Source organism: Bactrocera dorsalis, chromosome 2 (genome assembly GCF_023373825.1).
Source record: "Bactrocera dorsalis isolate Fly_Bdor chromosome 2, ASM2337382v1, whole genome shotgun sequence".
NCBI classification, from domain to species: Eukaryota; Metazoa; Arthropoda; class Insecta; order Diptera; family Tephritidae; genus Bactrocera; species Bactrocera dorsalis.
In genome coordinates, this window is record NC_064304.1 from 39,626,325 (window position 1) to 39,654,120 (window position 27,796).

At 32.7% G+C, this 27,796-nt stretch overlaps 2 protein-coding genes across 4 annotated transcripts; one reads left to right on the forward strand and one right to left on the reverse strand.

Annotated features, from left to right (window-relative positions):
- Window positions 1-560: 560 nt before the first annotated feature.
- LOC105222133 (homeobox protein 5) lies at window positions 561-17,920 on the forward strand. Its single transcript, XM_049448451.1, has 5 exons — window positions 561-1,102; window positions 4,200-4,290; window positions 6,140-7,181; window positions 15,454-16,358; window positions 16,983-17,920. Exons 3-5 carry the CDS (start codon window positions 7,070-7,072, stop codon window positions 17,505-17,507), a joined length of 1,542 nt encoding a protein of 513 aa, XP_049304408.1. The 5' UTR covers window positions 561-1,102; window positions 4,200-4,290; window positions 6,140-7,069; the 3' UTR covers window positions 17,508-17,920.
- On the reverse strand, window positions 17,712-27,792 carry LOC105222134 (Fanconi anemia group D2 protein). Of its 3 annotated transcripts, none has more exons than XM_011199335.4 (26): window positions 27,585-27,792; window positions 27,390-27,517; window positions 27,011-27,290; window positions 26,658-26,943; window positions 26,374-26,586; window positions 26,160-26,301; window positions 25,981-26,049; window positions 25,758-25,924; window positions 25,617-25,689; window positions 25,387-25,556; window positions 25,153-25,321; window positions 24,370-24,533; window positions 24,154-24,308; window positions 23,882-24,083; window positions 23,694-23,816; window positions 23,351-23,630; window positions 23,154-23,292; window positions 22,389-22,605; window positions 22,054-22,312; window positions 21,820-22,000; window positions 21,504-21,752; window positions 21,213-21,432; window positions 20,964-21,156; window positions 20,681-20,830; window positions 19,867-20,034; window positions 17,712-18,779 (listed from the first exon to the last, which is right to left on the reverse strand). In XM_011199335.4, exons 1-26 carry the CDS (start codon window positions 27,607-27,609, stop codon window positions 18,603-18,605), a joined length of 4,599 nt encoding a protein of 1,532 aa, XP_011197637.3. In that variant the 5' UTR covers window positions 27,610-27,792; the 3' UTR covers window positions 17,712-18,602. The 3 variants fall into 3 exon arrangements, with proteins under 3 accessions (XP_011197637.3, XP_019844495.2, XP_019844496.2); XM_019988936.3 differs by having other exon boundaries at window positions 27,589-27,607; XM_019988937.3 differs by lacking the exon at window positions 27,585-27,792 and having other exon boundaries at window positions 27,011-27,264.
- Window positions 27,793-27,796: the final 4 nt, after the last annotated feature.

Genomic DNA, 27,796 nt, shown 5'->3' on the forward strand with positions numbered 1-27,796 from the left:
TTTTTCCGGAAAAGAAAAGAAAATCTGTATTCATACCTACAATTATTAATTTTCCAGAGTTATTATTAAATAACCACATTTATCTATGTTTAGTTTTTTTAGAACTTTCCTTCTTCTTAAATATTTTTCTATCCATAAATATAGGTACATTAGATCATGCAAAAATTTCTGTACTTATTTAATAACATTCAGTATGTATCATAGAAATGACTTCTTGCTTTGGCTTGACTTCTGGTTTTCTTCGCCAAAAACTTCGTTCGTTGCCGGTTTTGTTCAGCTTTTGCATTTTATCCCATCACCGGCACTTGCAGGGAATTTATTGTACACACACAATATAGAAGAATAAAAACCGGTTTACCACCAGCCATAATTTCGCTTTGGCTCTTCAAAACATACACGCATATGCCTTCACATATACGGTGGTAATTTTGCTGAGTATCTATGTGTGAGGCATATGTCTGTGTATCACACTCGTGTAGGGGGCCTATGTATGTAGTGTTATCATTGTGAATGTTTTGTAAATACGACGAGCACTTTGACTACGTTCAGCGAGTGTCGATTTTGAATTTCACAACAGATTCGTGGAGTAAAGCAACTTGACGTGCCGACGGTCTTTTATTCCGTGTGTTATTTAGGTGACTTGGCTAGCAGCGGTGATATTTTGTGTCATTTTCCATATAATAGCTAAAGCCAACGTTTGGTGTTTGCTCAGCAAAAACTGAGTTGTGAAATCTACAGAAAATTGTGTAGATTAAAAGGCGAATAGACGGCACTTTATTGGGTGCACGCCGCCAATAGTGCACAAGGCTCTAGCGTAAAGCAGTGAAAGCTAAAGAAAAAAATATAAGTGTGGCATAAAGTTATAAATTAAAAAAAAAAGAAAAAAAGTCAAGCACAAATCGCGCATAAGTCGCAAATTTTGCAAAAGAAATAACGTAGTAAAGTTTTTCGTATTTGGTGGAATCGTCGGATTTCCGCCGATCTTATAGACATATAAACGAAGTAAAGTAAATTCGGTTGACGTAGTTCCTGCGTCTGCCGAACCGCGTTTTTTTCGCGACAACAACAACAACACCCACCGATTGGTTTCTGAACAGTTTATGTAAGTTTCCATTTTACCATACACCAAATAGTATCTAAGACCACATATAGTATATACCTACATATGTAGGTATATTATACCATATATAGTATATGTATATCTAAGTATTTTTATACATCTAAAGTAAAAATTGACAAAAATTTACATACAGTAAAACCCGCTGAAGTACCTCTCGCTTAAATACCGATCCCGCTTAAATATCCAACATTTTCGCGCTTAATACTCACTTCGAAAGACTTAAGCGGGTCTTTTAAGCACCCTACCCACCTAAGAACCTCAAAAACATGGAATTTTTGCGAGGCACTTAAGCGTGTTTTACTGTATTGGACAAAAGGAAGGCGGGCAGCATGCCATTGGAGGGCGAAGCTATGATAACCGAAAGTACTGTGTACTCCAGGGTCACAGTTGGACCTTGTATGTTATATAATATAAAGAAAAAAATATTTTTTTCTAATCGGAATAATATGATTGAGGGTTATGTTTAGCACATGACTACCATGTGGCTACCATATGATAGTACTTACATACTTATGTACATATGTATGTATATCTAATAGTACTTCTATTAGTACTCGAAAGTTCTAATGATCGCTCAAATTGCATGGCAAATCTAGCGTGGGTGGTTGAATTTTATAGAAAAGCTATTAGAACAACAGGTATAATAACGCAAAGTCAATTTTCGAAAACCGTTTTAAGGAAGTTAAACTCTGAATTGGATAATATATGTATAACTGTCGAACTTTTATGAAAATCCTTGCAATGCTAGAATTATATACATATGTACTCTTGAAGAAGAAAACATACATATATATATTGAATCGAATTTATACTAAATTTGTATGGTTTCCTACCGCACATACTTATGTACATATGTATGTAATTTCAGCGCTTAGAATCAAGCTAAATCATACTTATTACAAGCGAGATTTTTAAGTGTTTTAACCTTATAAGAAGAATGACATCATGCCTCAAAACGTAAAATCAAGCTGCATAAGTTAGTAACAAGGTACATACATATGTACACATTATATATACATAGGTACAGCTTAGCATCATCGTTATTTTCCAAAATAAAATATTTGGTCAACAAGAGCAGCGCTGTGTTGGCACGAATCCATACATTTACTACTTATGCCTATACTTTATGACATATACATACATATGTATAGTTAACCAAGGTACTTAAGATGGTGTTTTCCCACACCTTCCCGCTTGCCTCCAACCCTAGGTCAACACCTACTGTAAGTGTACGCAACTAAAACGTAAGCAAACGTTTGCTGGTCTCACCAATTTTTCTTAGAATTGCCATTACCATTTGCCATGCATACACACTTATAATTATTTATTTGTATCTGCCATACCTACCATATGCTACCTACACGCATGCAATGAACTTGCGCTTTACTCTTTCGATGAGTAATATCAGCAAAAAAATGGCCATGTCGTGCCATGCACGAACATGCACAATCTTGCTTCGATCGTTGTTGTTATACAAAAAGCCAAACGAAAGCTCGACATCAACTCTTTGCCCTCCCAGGGGGCGTTGGGGGCCAAGCATACATATATACATACATATGTATGTATGTATGCCTGTTCGTGCATAGCGAGCTTTTTCTGACGCAAATGGAGTGCTGTTGGTCGTTTGTACATTGAAACGCAAAACAAGTAAACACCTATAATTCCTGGAACTGATAAAGATATTTATTTGTCTGCTTGTAATTGAAATTTTTACAATACCATTTTATCTAACGTACATACATACATACATACATACATACATATAATGTGAGTCGAATGGTATCTGCAATCAACACGACCCATACAAATTGCTTCGTGTAAATGCCAACACCAATAAGCACTTGTACGCTTACTAGTTGTGTTTGTATTGTTTGGTGTGTTTATTTATTTTGTTGTGTGCGTCAAAAAAGCACACACTTAAGTTTCCAGCTTTCGGCCGATTGTTGTGAAATTCATTTTTGCTGAAGCAGTGAAAACTTTTGCCAACAAACGAGTACGTTGGCCGCGCCGCCATCACCTTTAACTACATTTGTATGCACACACACTCATACGCACTTACTACGATAATTAGGTGGGGATTTTTCTGCTCACTTCAGTTCGTTTTTTTATTTTTTTGGTGGGCTACTAATTATCTGATTGCTTTTATAAGCACGCACATAATTACAAATAATTATATTTTATACGTATGGATTTATGTACATATGTACATACATAAGTACACATGTGCATGTATGTATGTATGTATATATTGAAGCACGTCAGTCCACTCGCTGACAGATGTTATCAAATAGTTTAATATTTGTTCTAAGCGTTATATAAATTCCCAACTGTGCGAACTTAAGCACATGCACACAAACACATTTTCATATATACACATGTACAAATGTACATATGCTTGCATGCAATTATCAAAATTGAAAGTCACGACTTAATCGTATACATACATACATATATGTACATATACAGGTACATGTGTATGTATGTAAATTGTATATCAAAATAATAAATGCGCATGCAGGCGGCAATTAGTCCAACACAACAACAATATTAGTTTAGATAATTTTGATGGAAAACACGCGCTGTACTGCTGCTATCACCACGTATGCAGATATTTTCAATTTTATTAGCTTTTGTAATAATGTAGATCCACTTAGATTTTTGCAAATGGCGAACGCCATTTTGTAAGCTAAAGGTTTGGTGAAATTCATGTACATACATATTTGTATTAACATATACATTCATATGTATGTACTTACTTATGTATTTAGCTATGTATATGAAAAAAAAATTTATGACTTCATTAGAAGGCTAATATCACATTCAGCTATAGCAGCCTAAATTTCTGATATAATGATATTAATATCACATATTATATAATAATATGAAAAATTGACACATGTACATACATACTTATGTATGTATGCATGTCTTCAATAGTCTCGAAAATTTTAAGTAATTTATGATTATTTCTGTCATTAACTACAATATTTTTTTCACTTTTAATTAACATAATTTAAGTATCATTCAAAATAAAGCATTATAAATAATTATGTTGTTATTCTCTCTCTTCTCTTTACAGTCTGAAGGGAAACTACATCTAAGGCTCTATTCAGAGACCGTTTAGAGGTTCCCCTACAATTTCTTTATTTCTTTATAACAGTGAGTTAAAAGTAAGTAAACCGAATTAAATAATAAATATTATCATAAATATTCCATATGCCATATGAATAATTAAATGTTATACTTAAAAATGTAAAAAAATACTTATGAATTTGAATAATTATATTTAATAAAAATCGAAACAGTAAAAATGTTTCTACACTTTGAAAGTCATGAACAAATACAATTTAAATGACACAGTGCTGTTAAATGCGTCTTAAATATCAAATACCTTAATCTAACTCCACTTCTGCAAAAAATACGTTCTAAATCTATAAACAGTTTTGTGAGTCAATAAACATACAATCATGAGATGAGCGCCTTCTCTGCATTGTTAGCAGTATTGGCTAGAAACTGTTCATTTTTATTAACAGAAAATTCAAATTCTTATTTACACTCTATATTTAACAAAAATATAATTATTTTATTTTTACAAAAACAATTTAAATTCTTTCATATCCTAACGTAACGTAACGTAAAATGTAAAATAACGTACCATCACTTTTCATGAGTTCACAAGTGAAGGATAAAAAATTTAATAAAAACTGTTTTTGTTATAAACTGGTTATATATTGGATATTGTTTTGGTTATATATTGGATATATTGGACAGCGGAAGATTAAAAGTTTATGATATTCCAATTTCGAATTTTTGATGTTACGTTGTTTTGCATTTTAATTGACGATATACATTATTTAAACTTTTTACTATATATTATTAATACGTGGATACAAAATATGGTAAAAACTGAAGCAGACTTTATAACCAGTTATTATATATTATGAGACTGAAAAATATGGAGACTGTTTGAAATTTTGCTCTCCCAACTAATGGAGATTATTTCTTTAGCTAACGGAAAATGAAGTTATAAAACCTGGTTAATAATAATAACCAGGATAAAGGATATAAATAGTCTATATTTAAATAACTATATGTAGAGTTTATAAATATAGTGTTAAGCGCTTTTTGTTAAAAAAAAAATAACACAAAAGTACTCTAATTTTTCTTGAAATTAAAAATTTATGTTTTCTTTCTGGAAACTCGTATTTAGGGACTTTAAACTTGGAATTTTTTGTCAATTCTAAAAATTAAAAAAAAAAAAGAAATCTGTATACAATTGAACTTCCTTAACTCGCATCACCATACTAAAGAAAAAATTTCTAGTTAGAAAGACTTCGAGTTATAGAAGAAAATTTGGACGAAAGTTGACTTTTATTGCCAAGACAAGAGTTCGAGTTATGGGGAAAATGTTGGTATCGAAAAGTTGAAAAAAATTTAGTTAGTCCGAATTTTAAATATATTAAAAAAAAAAAATTACAACGAACAATATGTATTTTTGTAATGACTATCATTATAATATCCGACAAATTCTGCTTTATTTATTTTACATATCCATGTATATATGTATGTATTACAGCTGTATATAGTATACACATACTCACACCAGTCCCTTTGTTCCATACTTCATCGTAAGCCATGTTCATCGTATGGAATGAATATGTTTATAAAACATTATGTTTTGTTTTACTCTGTTCGCATTTTCGAATTTTTATTAATACTATTTTTCTCTTTTATCTATTTTTCTTCCACATCGAATTTGCGTTCGCTCCACTCATATGAAATATAATAAAAACTCTCTGTCGAAACTTGGTGTTAATTTGCGCACACAAAAACAAAAATAAAACAAAAAACTGAATCCCAACGAATCAATTTATGCACATGGATAATAAACTGATGAATGAAATTTTTTTTAAATGAAAAATTTGAAAACTAAAAAATCTAATTGAAAATTTATTGCGTTTTGCCGCCGATCTTTGTTGTTGCTACTATTATTATAACCTCAACGAAAAAAATAAATAGCCCTGTTCAAAATGGCATCATTCAACGCCGCCCAGTCTAGCCAAACACGGCCCACAAGCGAATCCAACAACAACAACAACTGCAACAACCAGAAGAACAATTGTACTACCGAGGACAACAACCAGAGCTACGGCATTACCAAGAAGGATTACGAATACGTCAAATTCAAACAAGATAATATTGATCCGGGAGCAACAACAACAAGAGCAACAACCAACATTAGTGCAAACGAATTTGTGTTCCCTGAACGAGACAGAGGATCACCAAACCATAGCGATACAATTGAAGCCATCGCAAAGATTATTGGTGATAACTTCAGCGCCCACTACTGGCCAACCGAAAATCTATCAAGTTCGCAAGCAAACGCCACAGTTGCAACAGTCGCAACTGTCGCCACAAACGCAACAGCAAAGACAAAGGAAGAGTATAAGCTTACAACAGCTGCAAAGAGCACGCTTAATAGCGAAGCAAAACAGAATAGCATCGTCGAGTGCCTCAGCAATCAGGGTACCCTTTTTACCAGGCTCGCCATCAACGCTGCCTATACTGAAACAGAGTTCGCCAATAAGGAAAAACTCAAACTTGCTGGCCTCAACGTCCCCGACATTGATAGGAGATCCAATAGCAAGCAATCCAAATACGATTACGCAATTAACGCAAACGCAAAGGCAAACGCCAGCGGTGAATACGTTGACCGACACCGTCTACTATACGACTGTGTTGGATTCAACCAATCTGACCCAGGTTCAGGAGCAAAACAAGAATTCGGAGATAATATTGACACACTCCGACAATATTATAGACAATTATACGAATTTGTGTGCGCCGTCACAGCAACAGCAACAACTACAACAGCAACAATCGTCGCATTCATCTGTGCAATTTACGCAACCGCAAACGCAAACGCAACCACCAAGAACACTGGCCGCCATGGCTGGGATTCAGTTGACAGGTGCCGACGAGCACATGTCGCCCGCGTTCATGAGTGGAGCAACGCCTACTGCTACAGTTGAAGAGATAAATGTTCCGGTATTCATAGATGGTGAGTACTGTGTTTGTGTGATGTTTATGACGATGTTAACCGTGTACGCATACCGATATGAACCGTTGCAAGTGCAAATCAAAAATATATATTTTATATGCAAAAAGCAAATGAGTAATCATTTTACCTAGAAACATGCTAACTGGTATTTTCGTAAAAACAAAAACAACCATAACATACAGATATACTCTTATGTAAATACCATGTGTCAGTGTGTAGGTATGTAATGACTCGCTTGGTTCAGTGGCATGGTTGGTGGATGAAACGCCTGTGCCCAGCCGAGCTGGCGCTGCGGCGTTGACTTCTCCGACCCAAATGCCGATTTAGGTGGTACGCGATGTTAGAGCACAGTGCAATGACCCAGGAAGAAAACCTTGGAACAGTGTCGGCGCAAGAGATGTGAGTGCGGAGGCGCAGAGAAGAGCAGTACGACACCGACTACAAGTTGGTTGTTGTCTAATTAGCAGAAATTTGTTTTTTTTCTTATTAATTTTATCATAATTATTATTATATATTTTTTGCTGCATTGCAATTGAAGAATGCAAATCTTTACATAGATATGTACTTACTAATAATCGAAATGTGATTTAAATGTATATATGTTCCAAAATTAAAAAAAGAAGCAAAAAAACTACTTTTCCAAAAAATGTTTAGCGCCCTTTTCTCAATGTCTGGGTAACAGCCATCTATCAGTTAAGTTCTGGTTAACTTAACCACGACTCCATCTTTTAGTTAAGAGCATTTTTCTTAACCAGAATTTAACTGACAACTGGCTGTTCATCGGTCATTGAGAAAACGGCCCTTTGTGGTCTGTTGGTAATATTTATCTCGAATAAATATTACTGCAAGGACATACATAACTCTAAAGAGAAACTAATTTAAAAATATGCTCTTCTTTGGCGGTGTTTTTTCTATAAAAAAAAGGTCTATAAAATTAGCTTATCCAGCAGTTATACTTATGTACTTGTAATTCAAAACATGTTAAACAACCACTTTAAAGTGTGAGCTTATACTTTTGCATATTGGTTGCCATTGGTGGTCTAATAATGCCCCAAGGGTGACCCCCTGTAGTCCAACGCTTATGTGCTTGTCTTTTCAAACAACCAAAATTAAAAAGTAAAATCAAAAGATCTTTCATTTTAATATTTTAAACGCAAAAAAGGTACTCGAAAATTTGGATTAATGTCAAAAATCTACGACAATTTCAAGTTTTAGAATTTATTTCTTAAGTTGGTGGCAAAAAAAAAACAAATATTATTAAATTAATTTTCATGTCAAGACACAACAACAAAATAACACTGCGTAGTTAGTGAAAATATCTTGTTTTTGCAAAAAAAGAAACAAGAGAAATTCAAGTTTTCGAACAAAAACTGGGAGAGTTTGGCTGGGATGTTTTCATGCATCCACCATATAGCCCTGATCTTGCACCATCGGACTACCATTTGTTTCGGTCACTGTAGAACTCTCTTAATGGAGTAAAGTTGGCTTTGCATCAGAAGGCTGTGAAAATTACTTTTCGCAGTTTTTCGCCGAAAAACCAGAAAAGTTTTACACTGATGGAATAATGTCTCTAGCGGAAAAATGGCAAAAGTGGTCTACCAAAATGGTACATACATATGTACATATATGGTTCATTGAAGTTGATTATAAATATGTATATATACATATGTACAAAAAAAAGTTGAAGTTTAATTAGAAATGCGAAATGACTTTTTCGACTACCTAATATATTATATTATATGTATATACATATATTAATATTTTAAAGTAAACACTGTAAATATATATAAAATATTAATAAAAAATACGTTCCAAGTTCTGATCATCAAAAGATCTCCCTTACCTTTTCTTAACTGAAAACGCTAAATCAGTCATAACTTTCGCCACATTTTCAATCGTTGACGTGTCTTCCAACAAATAAATCACGTGCACATGCAAATTTACATATACTGTATATACAGTGTTTATACATACATACTATGTATGTATGTAGATACATAGTATGATAGATACATAGTATGTATGTATATGTATGTATAAAGTAACTCAAGTAATTTCAAAGCTACGTGCGTAAACAGAAGTACTTTTATAATAAACTAATGACTGGGCAAGTTTTTAGTTTATCTACTAGATTCTTTATATAATCAAACATATAAGCATACATATGTATGTATGTATGTAATTATGTTAAAAAATCACATCTACACTCATACATATGTAATTGTGGAATTCAATCTAATGTTTTAGTGACAATGATCACGTTCTCCATCACTTCACCACTCTATTTCGCGCTCCACCTGTTTAATCGATTTTAGTCACATGTGCAACAGATGACTCATGGCCTTTGTCTATCGTGCACCGATGGGCCAATTAAAAATACACAAAAACTGTCAACAGTAGGCACAAACACGCATCTGTGTGCATATCCATACGTGCATATGTACATATATACATACATATGTATGTACATACTTATGTACATATCTACTCTTCTTCATACAGACTTATCTACTTGCATGCCTATATTTGTATATTGGTTATTTTCAATACTCAATTTGCACCTGCAATCAGCTAAAATATTGCCAGTCAACTGCTTAAAAATGGATTACATTTTGTTTGCATAATAACTGTCTCCTCGTTACGAGTGTTATGACGTGTCGTATACGTACTTACAAGCACGAAGCTCATACGCCTAGTAGAGCGACATATCAACGACAATTTGTGTAGGCACTTGTACGCATGTAAGTACATGCACAAACAAACTAAAATATCTGCGCAATTTATTAAAAATTTAAATATATAATATATATTCATACAAACTAAAGTTTACTATTTACTACAAAAATGACTTTGGCAAAATTTCTACAAAACTAAAATATTAAAAAGAAATTTATTTTTTTTTTAATCGAAATTTCGTTATTGAATTATTGAACATACATATGTATGTACATATGTACTTATATGTATATGTATATATGTACATATGCTATAAATGTAAATTAGCGTTTGGTAAATGCAACGTAATTAAAATGTTAAAAAAGTGCATACTATATATGTATGTATGTATGTATCTAACCAAAAAAAATTAAATAAAAATAATAAGCATAATATTTCAAGATAACATAACATTAATAGTTCAAGTACATGCATAAATACATAAATATAATTTACTAATTTACCTACATACATAAATATTTCAAGTATTTATAATATAAAACAAATATTTTCCTACATATGTACACATGTACATATGTATGTAAGTACTTCAAGTATTCACTCATATTAAGTTAAAAAAAAACACAAAAATTCTTACAATGACAATGAAATCGAATCTAACCTCAAAATTTTGCAAATCCCTTCTTGTGAAATTCACTTACCCTTCAAACACCTTCGCTCCTGTTTCACATCAACACATAATCACGCTCTGCTCTCGTTTTTGGATAACAAAAATACAAGCCGAAAGAAGAGCTGTTGGTAATCGCCTTCATTCACGCATATCTATAAAAATATATACATACATACATCTCTTTCGTGTATGCGTATTTACTTCCCCATTTACGGAGACCATGAGCGCCTTCAACTCTTAATTAATTACATATGTATGTATGTAATGTGTGTCTTTGTCTCGCAACACTTGTATTTTGATATGTTAACATGAAGTGAGTCCAGACCATGATCAGCAAGAGTTACTGCTGTTTCACACTAACAACTAAGAATGTAGGTCAGTAAAAACGGAAGAGAACTACAACCGAAAGAGCCAAGTATAGCCCCAATAACATTAACAGACTACCCCAACTCACAAATACATATACTAAGTATTTTTGTTTGCTAGACTTTTTTGCTTGAAAAGTACTTTGTTGAAGAAATTTTTATCTTTTTTTGATATTTGAATGTCTTATGAAAACCAATATGATTTCTTAAAACTTTTGTGTAGACCACAGATGAAAAATCTAAATGATCTAAAATTTGGCATATAAATGTTCGCAAAAATATATGTACGTAAATAACTGCATATATTTGTGTATTTGTATGTATGTATGTATGTGAACAACAGATATGTCTGCACATGTGTAGATTCTATTTTTAATCAAATGTACATACATACATATTTACGTACAGTATTTTATATTTTCCAAGAATCTCGAAAAATTCGCCATTTTCCGCAAACCGCCATTTTGTAGTAAACACTAAGTGTACTGGCAAAATGCATTAAAACCAAGATGGCTAAACGGATGCTTATTTTCCGCCATTTTATGTGCCCACAGAAACAAAGAAGCTTAGATATTTTGCAACTCAAAACCTAGGCAGCGAGGATGAGCATCTTAATATGATATTTTATATATGTACATACATACATAAAATGTAACAACGCTTCTGTAAGAAAATTGTTCGCATTATTTTTAAAAGTCAGACTTTTGTGTATTATTTATACAGGCATAAAATTCCTTAATAGAATTTCATAACTAACGCAGATCAATAGACACAAATATTGCCCCTGATAAAAATGCAACAGATAGCTGTCAGCCAAAATTACGCTTCCCCAACTGCCTACCCCTTTCAGAGTGCTGTTAGAAGCATTGATTTCTCACCACGCTGTTAAACACGTCACATTTGCTATTTCCTATACACCTCTGCATACATCTTTTTCACGCCTATTGACAACAATTAGCAATACAATTTAGAAAGGGATGTGAAAAGTAGCTTAACATAATACAACATAACAGTAATTCACTCATAATTCGGGTCCCCTTCTACTGCTGACAATGTCAACAGCTGATAGCGCTGCAAAAAGGCACGTCCATTGAACTAAAAACACAAACAAACACATAAGTCAATGAATATGTATGTATGTGTGTGTATGTTTGGTGGAAAAATCACTTTCAAGATCACCACCTGATATTGTACCCACTCGCTCTTAAACACCTCCACGTTGTTGAAGGGGGCACAACAAATACGCAAGCAGTGACAGCTATATCAACAACAGCCCCAACTCTCTCGCTCTCTATCTCTCTCTCTCTATTTCTCTTAACCTTCATTCGCTATACATTTGGAGCTCTCCCCTTTAAAATTTGCGCGCGCCGGCATGCATTTGTATTGTACAAGCACCATAGCCACGAACGTGTTCATTCTTGTTCGCACGTGAACGATTTCTCCTTCCAATTGCTCTGCCAGCCAGCCACTCTGCTTATCGTTGACGTGAACGAATGCCATATATTTGTTTACGATTCTTCACTTGCTGTTCAAAGTTATTTCAGCAGCCAAGGAAGTAACATCGTTTGCAGCAGCGCACAGCTCAAGGTATTTACACATTCAAATATATTTTGAAATTGGCTGCAACGGGTTACAATATAATAAAATGCAACATTGAAAACATACATAACTTTTATGTATGAAATGTAAAAACATATTTACATTTATGTACATACATATTTATATTGTGGCTGGTTGATTCTAAGTTTGACTTATTTTTGTTTTACAGCATGACTTGTGATTTTTTGTGCGTCCGAAATGTTAAATACAAAACAAAAAATTTTATATTCAAATGTACAAACACACAGCACATACAATAATGTGTGTAGTTTGTTCATGCCTAAATTTTTTGCATATCATCCTATTAGGTTAGAAATGTTTTTTTTTAGTTCGAAAAAATTAGAACTTAAAGAAAAAAACTTATTATGCCCTTGATCTGCGTCTTTAGGTTATTTTTTCTGTTTGCCAACATTTCTGACCTTTTCTAATTAAAATAAAAATATTTTTAAAAAATATTTGCAAAAATTTTCGAATTGGATTATTTGAAAACGAAAGCTGCAAAGCAAAATTTAAACATTTTGATTTTTGTGTTTTATGTTGCAAGTGACTCAAATTTTTTTTCTTACATGCATACCGTGTACATAATACATTTATGTATTTAGTGACATACTAAGTGCATACACACATACATATGTATGTATTTAAAATGTGAAGAATGGCTTTTGTCTATAAATTGAAAAGAAGAAGTTTGTTTCTTTTCAAGAAAGGCTCAATGCGTTGGATGTAATTAAATGTATGTACATATGTATATATGTATTTGAAATTAGATAATATGCAAGCACATATATATGTATGTATGTACATAAGGACATACTTATGTTTATGCGCAATATACTTAAGTATGTATGTATGTATATTTATACATATACTTATGTATGTGGATATGTGTGAGTGACATTTGATGTTTCCTACCGGTAAATCGCATGCAATATTTTCAAATAAACCATTTTCCGATACTATTTTGAATATACATAAATATAAATGTATGTGCTTATGTACATATGTATGTAAGAATATAACTTTGTTTGCATATTTAAATACATGTACATACATACATAAATGTAAGCCACGTAATTTTTACTTCCCCTAAAGGCCAAACATTATCCAAAGCCATCAGCTGTTGCGCACCTTTTCGCAAACATTTTTACTCCGCATGTTTAAAATCAAAACAAAACATGTTTTAACGTGCTCAACTCGCAAGCAATTTTCACACGCACACCTTAATACATGTCAATATATGGAGTCAATTATTCTGGAACAATTTCTGTGTTATGAATGAGCTTTCCTAGCAAGAGGCTGGTGGCGATGACTCACGTTTGTTCGTGTGCCAGAGAAAGCCCTGAGAACCAGCAGTGTTATTTGCAAAAATTTTGAGAGAGCAACAGCGAAATTGCGTTGAAAAGAGTGTAATAATTAAGAGCAGAAAGAGCACATGAAAGCACAATGGCAAGCATGTGCCAAAATGTGCTACACATACCCACATACATAAAGGTAAATTTGTTGCATCGCCAATAATTTTGCAGTGAAACACTTTTTTATTACAGATGTACATATGTATGAACCTTTTACATTTTTTTACTAAAAAAATTTAATTCGATTTTACAAAAAATCACGAAAATCTTAAATAAATATTTTTCGCTTCAACAAGTTGCATATTGTTGCTGTCAATTTCACAACAAAAGTATGTATGTACATATCTTCGTGTGCGCGTAGGAGAGTTACTGCAAAAACTGCACTCTTCGTAATAAAAAAGAGCGACTTTGTATAAGAGAGTGATAACAAGAGCATGTATTTGCCGGTTATTTTTTATTGATGTATGTATGCGTTCTCTGCAAGGTAAGATCGAACACCCACAAATGGCTTTGCTGCCCATTGCCCAACTTTATTAAGTGCCATACTCTTCTATTGAACGGATTGTAATTGATTTGCTTATAAAGGTGCGCTTAAAACTATGCTGCAATATTTTGAATTACTTGTGTGTTTTAAAAATATTTAATTATGTTTGAAAAGAAATATAATTTTAAAAAATATTGATTGTTCGAAAATAAAAAAAATACTGCCTTTTTAAATATGTACTTCGCGATAAATTTTCTTGTCTAAACAAATGTGTGTGCGTGTGCACAAACAAGCCAGCATTGAAAAATTACAATTTATGTAATTACATATTTGTAACAAAAAATATATGGTTTTAAATAAAATAATTTAATAATTATTAATAATAATAATAACAATAATAAAAGAATTTAAATTAAAAAAGTGGCCAATTTAATTTAGGAACTGACCAAAGAGTCAAATGCAAATAGTATAGCAATAATTTTTTCATTGGCCTACTTCGAATATTAAACATCAGAATTTAATTATTCGTAACAAAAAATATATTTTTAATAAAACAATTACTTTAAAAAAGCGAGCTGAATAAAAAGTCAAATGTATATATATTTGCCCTTTAACTCATCTACTTCTAAACCTAATTTAAAAACAAAAGAATATTTTTTTTGTAATTTGGGAATTTGAAAAATAGTTAGCTACGTGGCAAACGCAAGCTGGAATCAGTACCTTGGGTTAAACGAGGATTATAGTTTCTTTTGCGCAATGCCAAAAATATATTTTTTTGAAGTTTCGTACTTGGTTTTCTTAAAGCAACAATGCACCTAAATATACTACGTACCTAAAAGGTACATAAGTACATAAATATGTACATATATGCTTGTAATATACATGTAAATGTATATTTGTGTATATATGTATGTTGTACATTTTCACAGAATTCAAGATTTTATTATTTTTTTATTTATATGTAATGTTTCAATATTATAAAGGATTTTGCTGTGTACATCGATCAGTCGGTTGTCATGTCAAAGTGTGCGTACACAAAATAATAAAATAATGTAAATAAATATTGGCTACACAGATTATCTATAACTAACGCTTAAAATATCTTATCTCCCATAAAATTTTGTAGAATATCTACAGCAGCCAGCGGCTACGCATACTGAAGCAGCAACCAATATCAACAACTACAGCCAAATCAGCAGCAATAGCAGCAACAGCAGCAGCAACAGCAGCAATATTTGCCATAGCATCAGTAGCGGCAACGGCAGCAACGCCAACAACAATATCATAAACGGCAACGGATTTGTAGATTTTGAATTTGACATTGATATGTTTCTGGACGGCAGTGACGCAGAAACTTATAACTACGGCAACAGCAACAATAACAACAAAAATAACTCTAATACCACCAGCATGAGTAACAATAACTTGAACAACAACGGCAACGTCATGGCCGACTCCGATGACACCTTTTTAAGCTTTTTTAATAATACCAACAACAACAACTATATTATTAATAATAATAGCAACGCCAATAATAACCAGTGGCAACAACCCATCAACATTAAATATGAGAATTCCGAAAATTTATCAGAATTTGATTTGAGCAATGATCTCTTACTGAGCACGGATATTTCGACAGCTATTGATGATTTGAAATCTTTTGAATGCAGTGAGCAGGCGATCAATATCAATGGTTTGGATTTGGGCAATCTGTTGAACAATTCACAGGATCCAATGTTGCCTTGCACCAGCAGCACACCGAGCAACAGTCAACAATTGTCCGTCAATCGTTTGGAGCCCATAGTTCCGAAAATCGAGGAACGCGACGAAATACCATGTGACGATGATAATATGCTTGTAGAAATAGAGGATATGAATATAGTACCACCAATCATAATACCGTCATTATCATCACTGCCATCAAATAGTAGTCGTATGCAACAAAAGCGTTTAAAATTGCATCTACCATCTGCGCATATAGCAGATCCACTCTCAACACCTACCGTACTCGGTGGTATTGCGGATTTACAGGTACGTTCATTATTATTATCTACTTTTCGTTTTTTTTTCTTTTCGTATAATACGTTCGTGTTTCGTTTGGTTTCCTTCTTCAATACGAACACCGATCGACTGACTTGAGAGTTTTCAGCTTTGCCATTATAGATTGCGTCATGCTTTTCGCTTAGTTACCGTGTCATGTTGGCTAACTCGGTTTGTAGCTTGCGATTGCTTACTAGGCGCAGAACGTTAATTTCACAATAGGCGTTCACGAGTGCATTACTTAGCAACTTCTTTTTATTATAATTCGGAATCTCCTTTATTAAATGTAATATGGTATATACGATTTTTTTACTTTTAATATTTGATAATATATTTCTTTTAGTTTTAATAATGGCTACATTTTTTCTTTTTTAATTTCGAAATTTCTTTTTTTAAATTTTATTAATTGTTAATAACTTTTTTTAACTTTAATAATTGTTAACAATTCCTTTTTTTAATTTTAATAATGGTTAATTTTTTTTAATTGTAATAACTGTTTAAATTTTTTTAATATTAATAATGGTTAAAACATTTTTTATTTATAATTAGAACATTGTTAAATTTTATTGTTTTCATTTTATTATATTTACATTTTGTATTTCTCTTTAATTGCAGGTCGAACAAATGGCTATTGGTTCTACAAATTACGGTGAAACTACCATCGATGACATTGTAGAAGTCTTACAAGATCCCAGCAGCCATCCGCTCATATACAATGAAGAAGATTTGCCACCAACGCCGCGCAGTTACACCTCCACATCCACATATACCAATGAATATACGCCCAGCTCACCATCACCATCCAACATTTCATCCAATCAGCAAATGAGCAGCAACAAAAAGAAACGCGGACGTCCTGCTAAAGAGCGCAGCGATCAACCAGATCCCTCAACATTGTTGAAAATGTCCGAGGCTGAACGTAAGAAGCTGATGGATCGTGCCAAAAATAATGAAGCGAGTCGTGTATCGCGCCGAAAGAACAAATTGCGCGAGGAGAGGGAAATACGACTGGAAAACGAACTGCTTGAAGCAAACAATCTGAGGCAGGCAGAGCTGAAGAAACTAAATAAGATCAAGGATAAGCTGAAACGCGCTCTGAAGCGTGGACTGTCCAACACTAGACCACGTAGCTTCAAATAATCATCTAACGAGATCTATACATTTATTACATTTGTTAATTGTTAATTGTTTCAAATTTTAAGCAGCAAATTATCGTATACCTGTATTAAGTATAAGTATATTAAGGTGTCATTCTTAAGTTGTTCCAATTGTAAACAATTGCATGTGTGGAAAATACTCCACGTTTAATGTTGTTTGAAGAGATATGATAAAAACAAGTGGAGATTTATATTTTGTAATCAATTAAATATATATTATTTTAAATTCTTACAATACATATACATATATATTTTTAAGTTTATATGGAAAACAAGATTATCTTAAACATAGTTTACAAAGAATACATATAGTAGTTTTAAATAAATGGAATAAAAAATAGATCGCAAGATCATGAAACCAACAAAAAACGAAATATTTTTATTGCGCGGGGGAAACATTGTGAGTAATTAAAACAAAAAACAACAACGCATTTGATATTTATATATTAATGACATTTCTACAGATTTCAATTCGACTTGGCGGTGTTAAGCAAAAGCGAAGAGTTAAATAAACCTTCTGTGTTTGCAACAACAAAACCTAGCGATAAGCATGGAAAATGTTTATGAAATTGAAATTTATTTTAAATAATTAAAATCATTAATTTCTTGTAGCAATTAATTAATTGAAAATCTAGACAGTTTTTAAACCCGTAAAACAAAACGTTGAAAATTGTTTTAAAAAAAACGAAACGAGTAGAACATAAATTAACATTGTTTCTATATCCATTAACGAAAACGCATAAACGTACATAAAATTGAGTATATTAGACGATTTTAGAAAATTTTTATACAAAAAAAAAATATGCAAAGCAATTTACGATATTTGCCCCCTGTTAAGATGTAACTTCAGAAAACAAACACTCCAAGTATATTACGTACATATGTATGTATGTATACTAAATATAGTAACTACTTCGCGTATTGCTATGCGCTAGTTACATACATATATATGTATGTATGTGTGCGTTATGGCACGAATTTAATATAACAAACTAAAAGAAAACGAAACTAGAATATAACTCTAGCAACATGTTGCAAGAGTATAAAAATTAAGCGTACGAATTTCACAATAATGCGATCAAAAGCATTTGCTTCGGGATGAAGATTTACTGCGATTATTATTGACGTTGGTAGAGGCTACACTCTCGCTGGTGGTAGCTGATTCATCTTCATCTAATACTGTTTCGTCAACACTATCATCGTCCGGTATGTCTTCCTCGCTATCGTGTTCTCGTGCGCCACTGTCGAGTGTGTTCTGTAAAATACAAAGTTACAATTTATAAAACTATGGGAAGAGCACACACAGAGGTAATGTATACATGTATATATAGATATATACTAGTTCAAAATCAAACAACAATTAGTGAATAAAGAAGTTAGGTTATAATTCACAGATATGAGGTGCTACAGTGCATTCACTAAAATTTTCGTGAATGAAAATGTCTTTTTTTTGTAGTTTTGAAGATATGTTTTAAGTGTTAACACAAAAGTTGTAAATTTTTTATTACCTACAACTTTGCGATTTAATTTTTTTCATAGGACTCGTAGTTTTGTCGCAAACCGAGATAAACCGTTTTTAACTCTTGAAAAATAAATCGACCTCAGATCGACTGTAAACTATTTTTCTAATAGGTTTTATTATACTTTAATTTTTTACTTTTTACCACTTTCAAAGGCTGCAGCACTGGCTTATAACAAATTTTTTCGTTAGTAAAATATTATTTAACTGATACATGACTAACAAAATGTATAATTTATTTTATATGATGTCCAGTTGTCAGGCTCAAAATATGTAGAAGCGGAGGGTTGATTTTTATGTTTAAATATTGTTAAATATTAATAAAGAGCCAGATCCTGAAAACTTGTCACGGAGACTAACGAATACGGCCGGCGGCTGTATTCCTTTTTTTTTTGAAAATTTTCAATTTTGAAAAATTTATTTATTTGTACTACATAGTGCTAGCTTTCAGTTGTGTGAACTCAACGGACATATTAGAAATAAAATGTTGATCTATACACTATATTTCTTGTTGGGTGTGATTTTCGATCGAGTACGGGATAGGAAGCGATCGTCAAAGTCCCCTAACGATCCCAACTAGTTGAATGAGTAAGCAAGAAGTGATTCTAAATCTGAGAATTACAACGATATTTAGACTATTTGGCAATTTACATATTAGTATAAAATAAAGTCGGTGTTATATGTATTTACATAAATAGGTATGTCTATATATGAGTCTTTAGGTGAATAGTATTTCACTGTATTTAATTAAAATGTTTGGTTGGTTAAATTCAGGATAGTTAAAATGTGCAGTTAGTATATTACAGTAGGTATGACTTCTTACCTCAGACAAGATTACATCGCCATGAAGATCCTTATTCTTCAAATTGCCCATTGTAAATACTGAAGAACATTTATTAGATGTCATGAGCGCTTTCACGCGGAAAACTATGGTTTCAACGGTTTCACGTAGTGCGGGAATTTGGCCAACTATTGCGGTATTTTGAAGCGCCTAGAAGAGCGTTAAAAATTATTTTCACATTGAATTAGCAGCAGCTGTTTTTATTAGTGACATATTTTGATACACTTTTATAGTATTAATAATTACAAAAAAAGCTCTAATCATTTATAACGGTATTTTTTATAAATATTCCAAATATTAAAATATTTCTGAAACTATAAAGACTGCGAAGAACAATAAGAGTGATTTGATTCTAGAATTATTGATAACTTTAAAATTGATGCCACGGCATTTAAAAAAAGATACAAACATACATTGAATTCTGGTTACTAATAGTAGGGTAATTTGATATCAAAAATTTATACACTCGGTCAACAACTTTGTATATAATATATAAGAACTTTCTCTCTTGTCGGAACCGTAGATATCGGGTCGTTAAAGAATATAACTGCCATACAAACTGATCAATCAAACCCAAATGCTTATATTGAAAACTTTTTTATTTAACGAAATATCTTCTCGATATTTGGCATGGGTTATTATAAAAGAGGCACAACTTCCGAAGTAATTGCTCAGATCGGACCACTGTAGCATATAGCTGACATACAAACTGAACCATCAAAATCAAGATAAAGATATATTAAAAATTACAGTTAGCATTTCAAATCTCTGATATGCATATATTACTATAGTTTACCTTGGAATGGCAGCATAAATTATGTAAAAATCGAGTGACAGTTTGTAAATTTTTCAAAAATTCGCTGACACGTGCTGGCTCCTCGCGCAACAAGTTATCGATCACACGTAAGCCATGCTGCAGGAATAGTTTCAAGTATACATGGGCAGACTGAAATAGAAAGAGAGAAAATACCACAAAATATATAATAACAAAGCATTAATTTAAAAATAAATGGTATATAAAAAATACGAAGTATGCAAAAAAATCATAAATTAAATTAGAAACAAATATATATGCTAACCTTTAAAAATAATTGAAAATTTCTTGGCACCTCCAGCGATTTTACAATGTCAAGCAACACATTGAAGAGCTCACAACTTTTCTCCCACATCTTCATTTTGTCAGACTTTTGATTGGTGCCCTGGTTTATCGATTCACATAGATAAGAAACCGTCGTCTCACACAACGCTCGAAACAGTAAAGGAAAATTCGCTCTAAATGGATGTAAATATGTTTAAAAAAAATGATCTAAAGCATTTGTGCCACTTACTTTTTGAAATTTGGAAACGATTTCAGTGCATTATCCTTGCCCTTAAGTTGTTTAGACTCTTCCAGTAAAGCCCATAAAATATTACGTAAACGATCGAAATCGGAATTCTTAACAAACTCTTTTACCAAAATATTCAAATATATATTGCATGAGGCACCCTTCTCCGCAATACCTTCATAACTAAACCACTTCCTTTGTAAGAATTTCTTACACATAGCACCTTGAAAATGTTTTATATTAAAAAATTAGCATTTAGCATTTAAATTGGAGAATCTGTTTCAAAATACTAACGTATATCTTTGTCATGCCTTTCAGACAATGTTTTGCGTTGCTCGAGTTCATTGCTCTTATTGGTGGTACATTTACTGGAGAAGCGTTTTAAAACTTTCAACAAATCGTGTAAATACACAGCGGTTTTCAAATCAATTACAGAGCTTTCAAATGTAAGCATAGTGTCGAAAGCCGCGGCGGCAACATCAGCAGCTGGTTTTTTATAAAAGCTCTTCCGCTTGGAATCGTCTAACAGCACAAGCAACGATTCTATATAGAAACATTGAATATGAGTATTTGAAAGTGTCAGGATAAAAATACATCGTACTTGAATTACCTTTCAAGAGCGTATCCGCAGAATTACCATCACTGAATTGCGGCCAGGAGAAGAACATTGCCAACAAGCGTACACATAAATTAAAGCAAACTTTTATGTAACTAAAATCGGTGGAAAAGAGGTCTCCATTACTGTAGACATGCTTAACAAGATCCAATTGTGCATTGATCTCTTTCGAAAGCTGAAATATTGTCAAATAGTATAATAGCGAATTAAAATGTTGCATTTGCTCACCTTTGTCATGTTCTGTAAAATGGTTTGCAAAAACTTCGATAAATCGGACATGAAATACTCGGGTTTCGCAACATGTTGTAGCGGCAGCTCAATTTGTAGCTTTTGCGCATTATTGATCGACTCCAATTTACACACCAAATCATATAAAATAAAACGAAATTCAAGCAAACCAATTCGCTTGCCAATATCCTCGCTTGGTAATGGGTATTTGATTACTATTTCCTCACGTAGGATTAACATAATATCGGAATCCATTTGCCTAACCATAATGTTGTACAACCAGAAGTAAAGAATCAATAATTAATAATTTTTTAGTATTTACATATACATTATACCTGTATATTTCACGTGGTCTATATAGAACATCAAACTTATTTTTATGTTCTGTGCTTTTCGAGCGCCCAATGTTTGCCAATTTGGTGGTAACATCGCCCGCGTTTGTTACATTGCCGCAATGTGTATCATTGAACACTATAGATTCAGAGTCTAGAGATTTGTCTTCCTGTTCTTTGGCTTGCTCACCTTTGGTTGATGCAGCAGGTCCGCTGCGAGCTGGGGAGTAAATTATAAGTATATAAAAAAGAAAAGATAAAATAAAAATTGTACTAGAAAAATATATATACCTATTTATAATTACAATAAATAATATTAGCAATCAAAACAGAATATAAATGTAAATAAAATATAGAATATATAATACATAAAAAACATTAATAATATTACAACCAAAATACAAAATTTAATTATTATTAAAAATAAATAAATAATATTTATATTTCGTCTTGTTCATCATTTATACATAAATACACATTTTTACAGGGTCTCTGACGTTTTCTTCTAGGTATTACGAACTTCATGGTAAACTGAATATACCCTACTCCGGGTAAAAATAATAATAACAATTAAATTAAAAAATAATACCAATATAAAAAAACAGAAATTATATTGCTTCCACATAAAAGGAAAAAAAATAACAAATAAAAAAAATAAAAGTATATTAAAATTAAAAAATATATGTATAAAGAGTAAAAATAATATTAATGAATTATACAATTAAAAAGTATGTTTTGGAAATTAAATAAAATTCAAAAATTACCAACCGTCAGAATTATCTGTTGCATGCCACTTATTCGAAGTTATAAATTGTGCTTGCGGCGGTAAATAACCATGTGGTGCTTTATCCAACAACAAACGCAATTTATCTTCGGTCGCAATTAGTTCGCTTAGACGGTGCAGCACCTAACACAAGATTATTGGAGGTAAACACAAAGCCATATAAATAACAAATGATAACTACCTTAGAGCGTATCATCGGTTCCTGCTGCGTTGAAAATGAGCTGACTGTTTCGCGCATCCAGTTTACACAATGGAAATAAATGTCTAAAATGAGTTTTTGCAATTGTTCGTCGTAATCATAGAATATTGCATCGCTATTGGACTCATCGAAAAACGTAGGCAATACTATAGCACAACCAAGTAATGCATTTATTTGCTCCAAACTACCTTGATACCGTTGCAAATGCAATGAACGCACTAAATTGAAGAGTGGAGCAAGTACCACAATCGAAGATGAAGAGCTGCAATGCAAACATATAAATCAATTTTATACTCATAGCATATTATTTCGAAATGTTACATACACAGAGCCCGGCTTCAGCACCAATTCTGCTATATTAATCGCAATTGATGGTATCTCACTTTCCTCCATATTAGCTGTGTCATCGATTGTATTAATGCATTTCTGGTAAGTCAATTCAATACCACTAAAGTTAACAGTAAATAAGTATAATTTTTAGACGAAGTTAGATGTGTAGCTAAGCAGACTTACAATGGTTTGGTGGGTGAGTGTTCGGCAACAAAATTATTCTGAAAATAGAATGTCATAACATCGCATAACCAAATCAAATACGGTTTGTCAAGTTGTGTGGATGTTTCGCGTTCGCTGGGCATACACATGCAGCTACTTGCAAGTTCGTCATAGAATAGTGCTAAGGATTCCGAACAATGCACACAGGCCGTTTCCACAAGCACTACAATTGGATATTAAATTAAATTGTGAAGAAATCATAAAATTTATTTATTTTTTATAAAAATATTTACTTATAAAATTTGCTGCCGTTTTGCCACGTCCATCAGGCAGCGCACTAGCGGTTGAATATGAAGTGTCGAAATCGTCATGTTCTATAATAGTATCCTCAATACGCGCCATACAATCGATAAGTTGTACAGCGCCAATGATGCCTTGCTTTCTCACACTTTTAAATAACAAGCATTATTATTTTATCATAGTATGTGCGTTATTTGCTATAAACTTACTACTTATCAAGGTTTATTATTTGCTTTTTCAAAACCATATCTAGCTGGTCCTGCAGCACAGTACATTCCGAAAGCGGTGGTGGAGGATAGGCTATTGAACAAAGTACCTCCATCGCCAACCGGGTTTGTGAAAGTGACAAATCGCTAAGCCGGTCTAAAAGAGGCTTTAAAAATGTGCATTGTGTAAACAAAAACAGGAAAAAAGTAATTTTAGTTGAACTGAAGCTATAACACTCTCCACAAAAACAGAAGATTCCACACAAGAACTTGATTTTGAACGATCAGTTTGGAAGGCAGCTATATGCTATAGTAGCCAGATCTGAACAATTTTTTCGGAAAGTGTTCGAAAGCCTTGGGCAACAATCCTCACCAAGTTTCGTGAAGATATCACGTCAAATAAAAAAAAAAACCTTACAAGGACTGGATTTTGATCGTTCAGTTTATATGTAAGTCAACTTTATGTTATGCTAGTCCAATAACTATGGTTCCGAAAAATGTGCAACTTCTTGAGGAGAAAAGGATGTGCGCAAAATTTCAAATACAGACAGACGGACAGATCAATTCCCACAACAGCCGGCTCTACTTTACCGGAATTGACCCGAATTTTATCCGGCAAAAGCTGTTTTCTCGGCGATCTAACCCCGTTTGGAAAATATGCAGACGGACAAATGGTGAGACGGAAAGATGGACGGACAGACGTAATAGCTAATAATTTAATTATATATTTTAAAGTGTTACAAACTTCGTGTCAAACCTAATATACGCTATGATATTTCCATTTACCATCAGGAGAGTTCCCCAATTTTGTATTTCAGGACGATATTTTCTTTGTAATTCTCGAAGTAGTTCCAAAGATAGAGTTGCTAATTTAAGCGTTGATTTGTCACAGGTTAACTGCAGCAGCCGCTTGAGTATGGTGCGTTGAATAGACTCACAAGTCTTAAACAATACACTGAAAGTAAGTTAAAAGGTAGCAAAGTTAAAAAATACATAACATCTCTAGATTATGTACATTACCCAAATGATGATATGGCGAAGCCTCTAACCACATTATGATTTTCTCTTAAAAAATCATACATCAACTCCATAAGAGTGTGCGTGTGCTGCTCTAAAATTGCAGCATAGTTAGACTTCATTTCAGCAAATATATCCACAGTTATATGCTCTAATTTTATGTGTCGACGTAGCTAGTAATAAAATACTGTATGTTGATCTGTATTTTGGCAGAAGAATTTCATTTTACTTACAATATTTGCAATAAACAAATAATTATCTTCTTTAATATATAGTAGAAGTAGAAGTATGATAAAATCCACAGATCTAAAAAGTACGTAAAATATATTATAGAGAATTCCCGTTTAATAGGGAAAACATTTTATTGTACAAACCTGAATTGACTGCCTGGCAAAGAAGCCAACAATTTTTGCCAAGTAGTATAGAACTTCTTGGAACGCACAAAGGCCTGTTCAATAAAAGTGAAAAGGTCTTGCTGTGTTGGGCAATCCATGGGCGTATTCAAACGCCATACCAGAATTTGACGTGTTGTTGTAACTAGCTACACAAGTATATATTTGTTAAAAATTAAACAACTCGAACCATACCGAACACTACCTCAATGACATTCTCATCGCTGCTATCATTTAATGCCTTAAAAAGAAAATTCACTAATAACGGTAAAACCTGAAAAAATTGTAAACATTAATAACGCCATATACATACATATACATATATTATGTAAAAAGAAAAATAACAATCCAAAGAAAAAGAAAAGAGAAAAAACTGCCGCATACCGTGTTATTAAAACCATCTTCTTTTATATAATCTAATACACGATGGCGTAGCTCTGACTGCATGCTGCGGCCTAAATTCAGATTTGTCAAGGATTTAATTGAAATGGAGTTAAACAAGTCTTTGCTCGTGGGTAGATTCTCTCTAAGAACGTAACATAAATATATTAATATATATTAGTAGTTATACTAATAGTTAGTAGTAAACGGCGCTTACAATAACATTTGTACAAAATCATCATGTTTGCTTTCGTCCAAAACGAGCTCGGCGTTAACTATGATATCCTGTCTAGCTGATTCACTGGCATCTTTAAATGCGCTTGAGATTCGCTCGAATATTAAAGTACTATGCGACTGCGCGACATAACGCAACTGCACCATAAGCAGTGGTAGTAAAGGAACGGTACCATTTCCGAGAAACAAAGGTGTTCTGAAAAATTTCAAAAGTATAATTGTGTAATTCACAATGTAATAGAATTGTTAAATTTAATTATTAATTACCTTTGGCTTGCAGCTTCCGTTATTTTCTGAAGCAAAACTTCTACAACGGCATCTTGTAAAAAGTCAACCATTAAAAAGTTCAAAATCATACTCTCCTGTGATTGATATTCAGAATTATGGTCAGGCACCTTGATTGTACAACCGCTTAACAATTTCAAACTGTATTTACATTTCGGCGACAATGCATCATTTAAACCTGTTTTGAACATGTCCACATTTTCCATATAATTTGCACATTTCATGAATACTTCACGGAATTTATTAACAAACGTAATATGATCGCAAGCTAATTTTTAAATATAAAAGATTAATTATATTTTCATATATGTATGCATTTTATTATACAAACATACATAAAACAAAATTGTCTGCTTCGTCCAAAAGCACACCAGATTTAATTAGTACCAATTCAAAGTAACTTTTGGGTGGACGAACACTTGTGTTACGTGATTGTGTACGACTTAGTGACGAAGCGATCGTGCTACGTTGTGATAAGTAACGCTGTGTAGCCTCTTGGGAGGCTGGTATATTTTCTTCGCTACTGCCACCAGCACTACAAATCTCAGCTGCAACAACAATCTTTGTCGATGGCTGTGTCTTCCGTTGACTATGGCCGAGATTTAAGGAAGTACGCTGTGATATTGAATTTTTACATTTTGATTTTGAAGTGCGATTTTGAAGTGCGATTTTGTTTAATCCACTGCCAATTGAAACCAGCTTAGGTATACTTACTGCGAATTTGACCGATGCATTTTCATCTATTGAATCTAAATGCCTTTTGTTTTCACTAGACCCAGACGCATTTGTATCTTTGAGGGTAATTTTATTTTTACCAAATTTTCGGTTTTTGTACATTTTACCTATTATTTAAAAAATACCACTGAACAATTGTAAAAGACCGGGAGAATTAAATTAGATTTCACAAACCTACACAGAGTTGCATTTTCGGCATTTCATTTGGCAAGTGATTACACTGACGGCCGAAAGATTGCGAATATTTTTGGTGATATACTGATTAATAAAAATAGGGACAGTTACGTGCGATTTTTTCTGTTTAACAAAAAGTATCGATGAAAATAATCGAAAGATTATGTTTTTGTTTACATTACTGTGAAATTGTGACAGCTTCTCTGTGCTTC

What these genes read in the sequence shown, in the direction of transcription:
- LOC105222134 (XM_011199335.4), bottom strand. Translation starts at nt 27,609, where the DNA reads ATGCCGAAAATGCAACTCTGTGTAG. An exon ending in TTTTACAGAACATGACAAAG is followed by an intron (nt 22,001 to 22,053) that starts GTGAGCAAATGC and finishes ACAATATTTCAG; the next exon opens with CTTTCGAAAGAGATCAATGC. An exon ending in TCGTTTCCAAATTTCAAAAA is followed by an intron (nt 21,157 to 21,212) that starts GTAAGTGGCACA and finishes ACATCCATTTAG; the next exon opens with AGCGAATTTTCCTTTACTGT.
- LOC105222133 (XM_049448451.1), top strand. Translation starts at nt 7,070, where the DNA reads ATGGCTGGGATTCAGTTGACAGGTGCCGACGAGCACATGTCGCCCGCG. An exon ending in TGTTCCGGTATTCATAGATG is followed by an intron (nt 7,182 to 15,453) that starts GTGAGTACTGTG and finishes AAAATTTTGTAG; the next exon opens with AATATCTACAGCAGCCAGCG. An exon ending in GTGGTATTGCGGATTTACAG is followed by an intron (nt 16,359 to 16,982) that starts GTACGTTCATTA and finishes CTTTAATTGCAG; the next exon opens with GTCGAACAAATGGCTATTGG.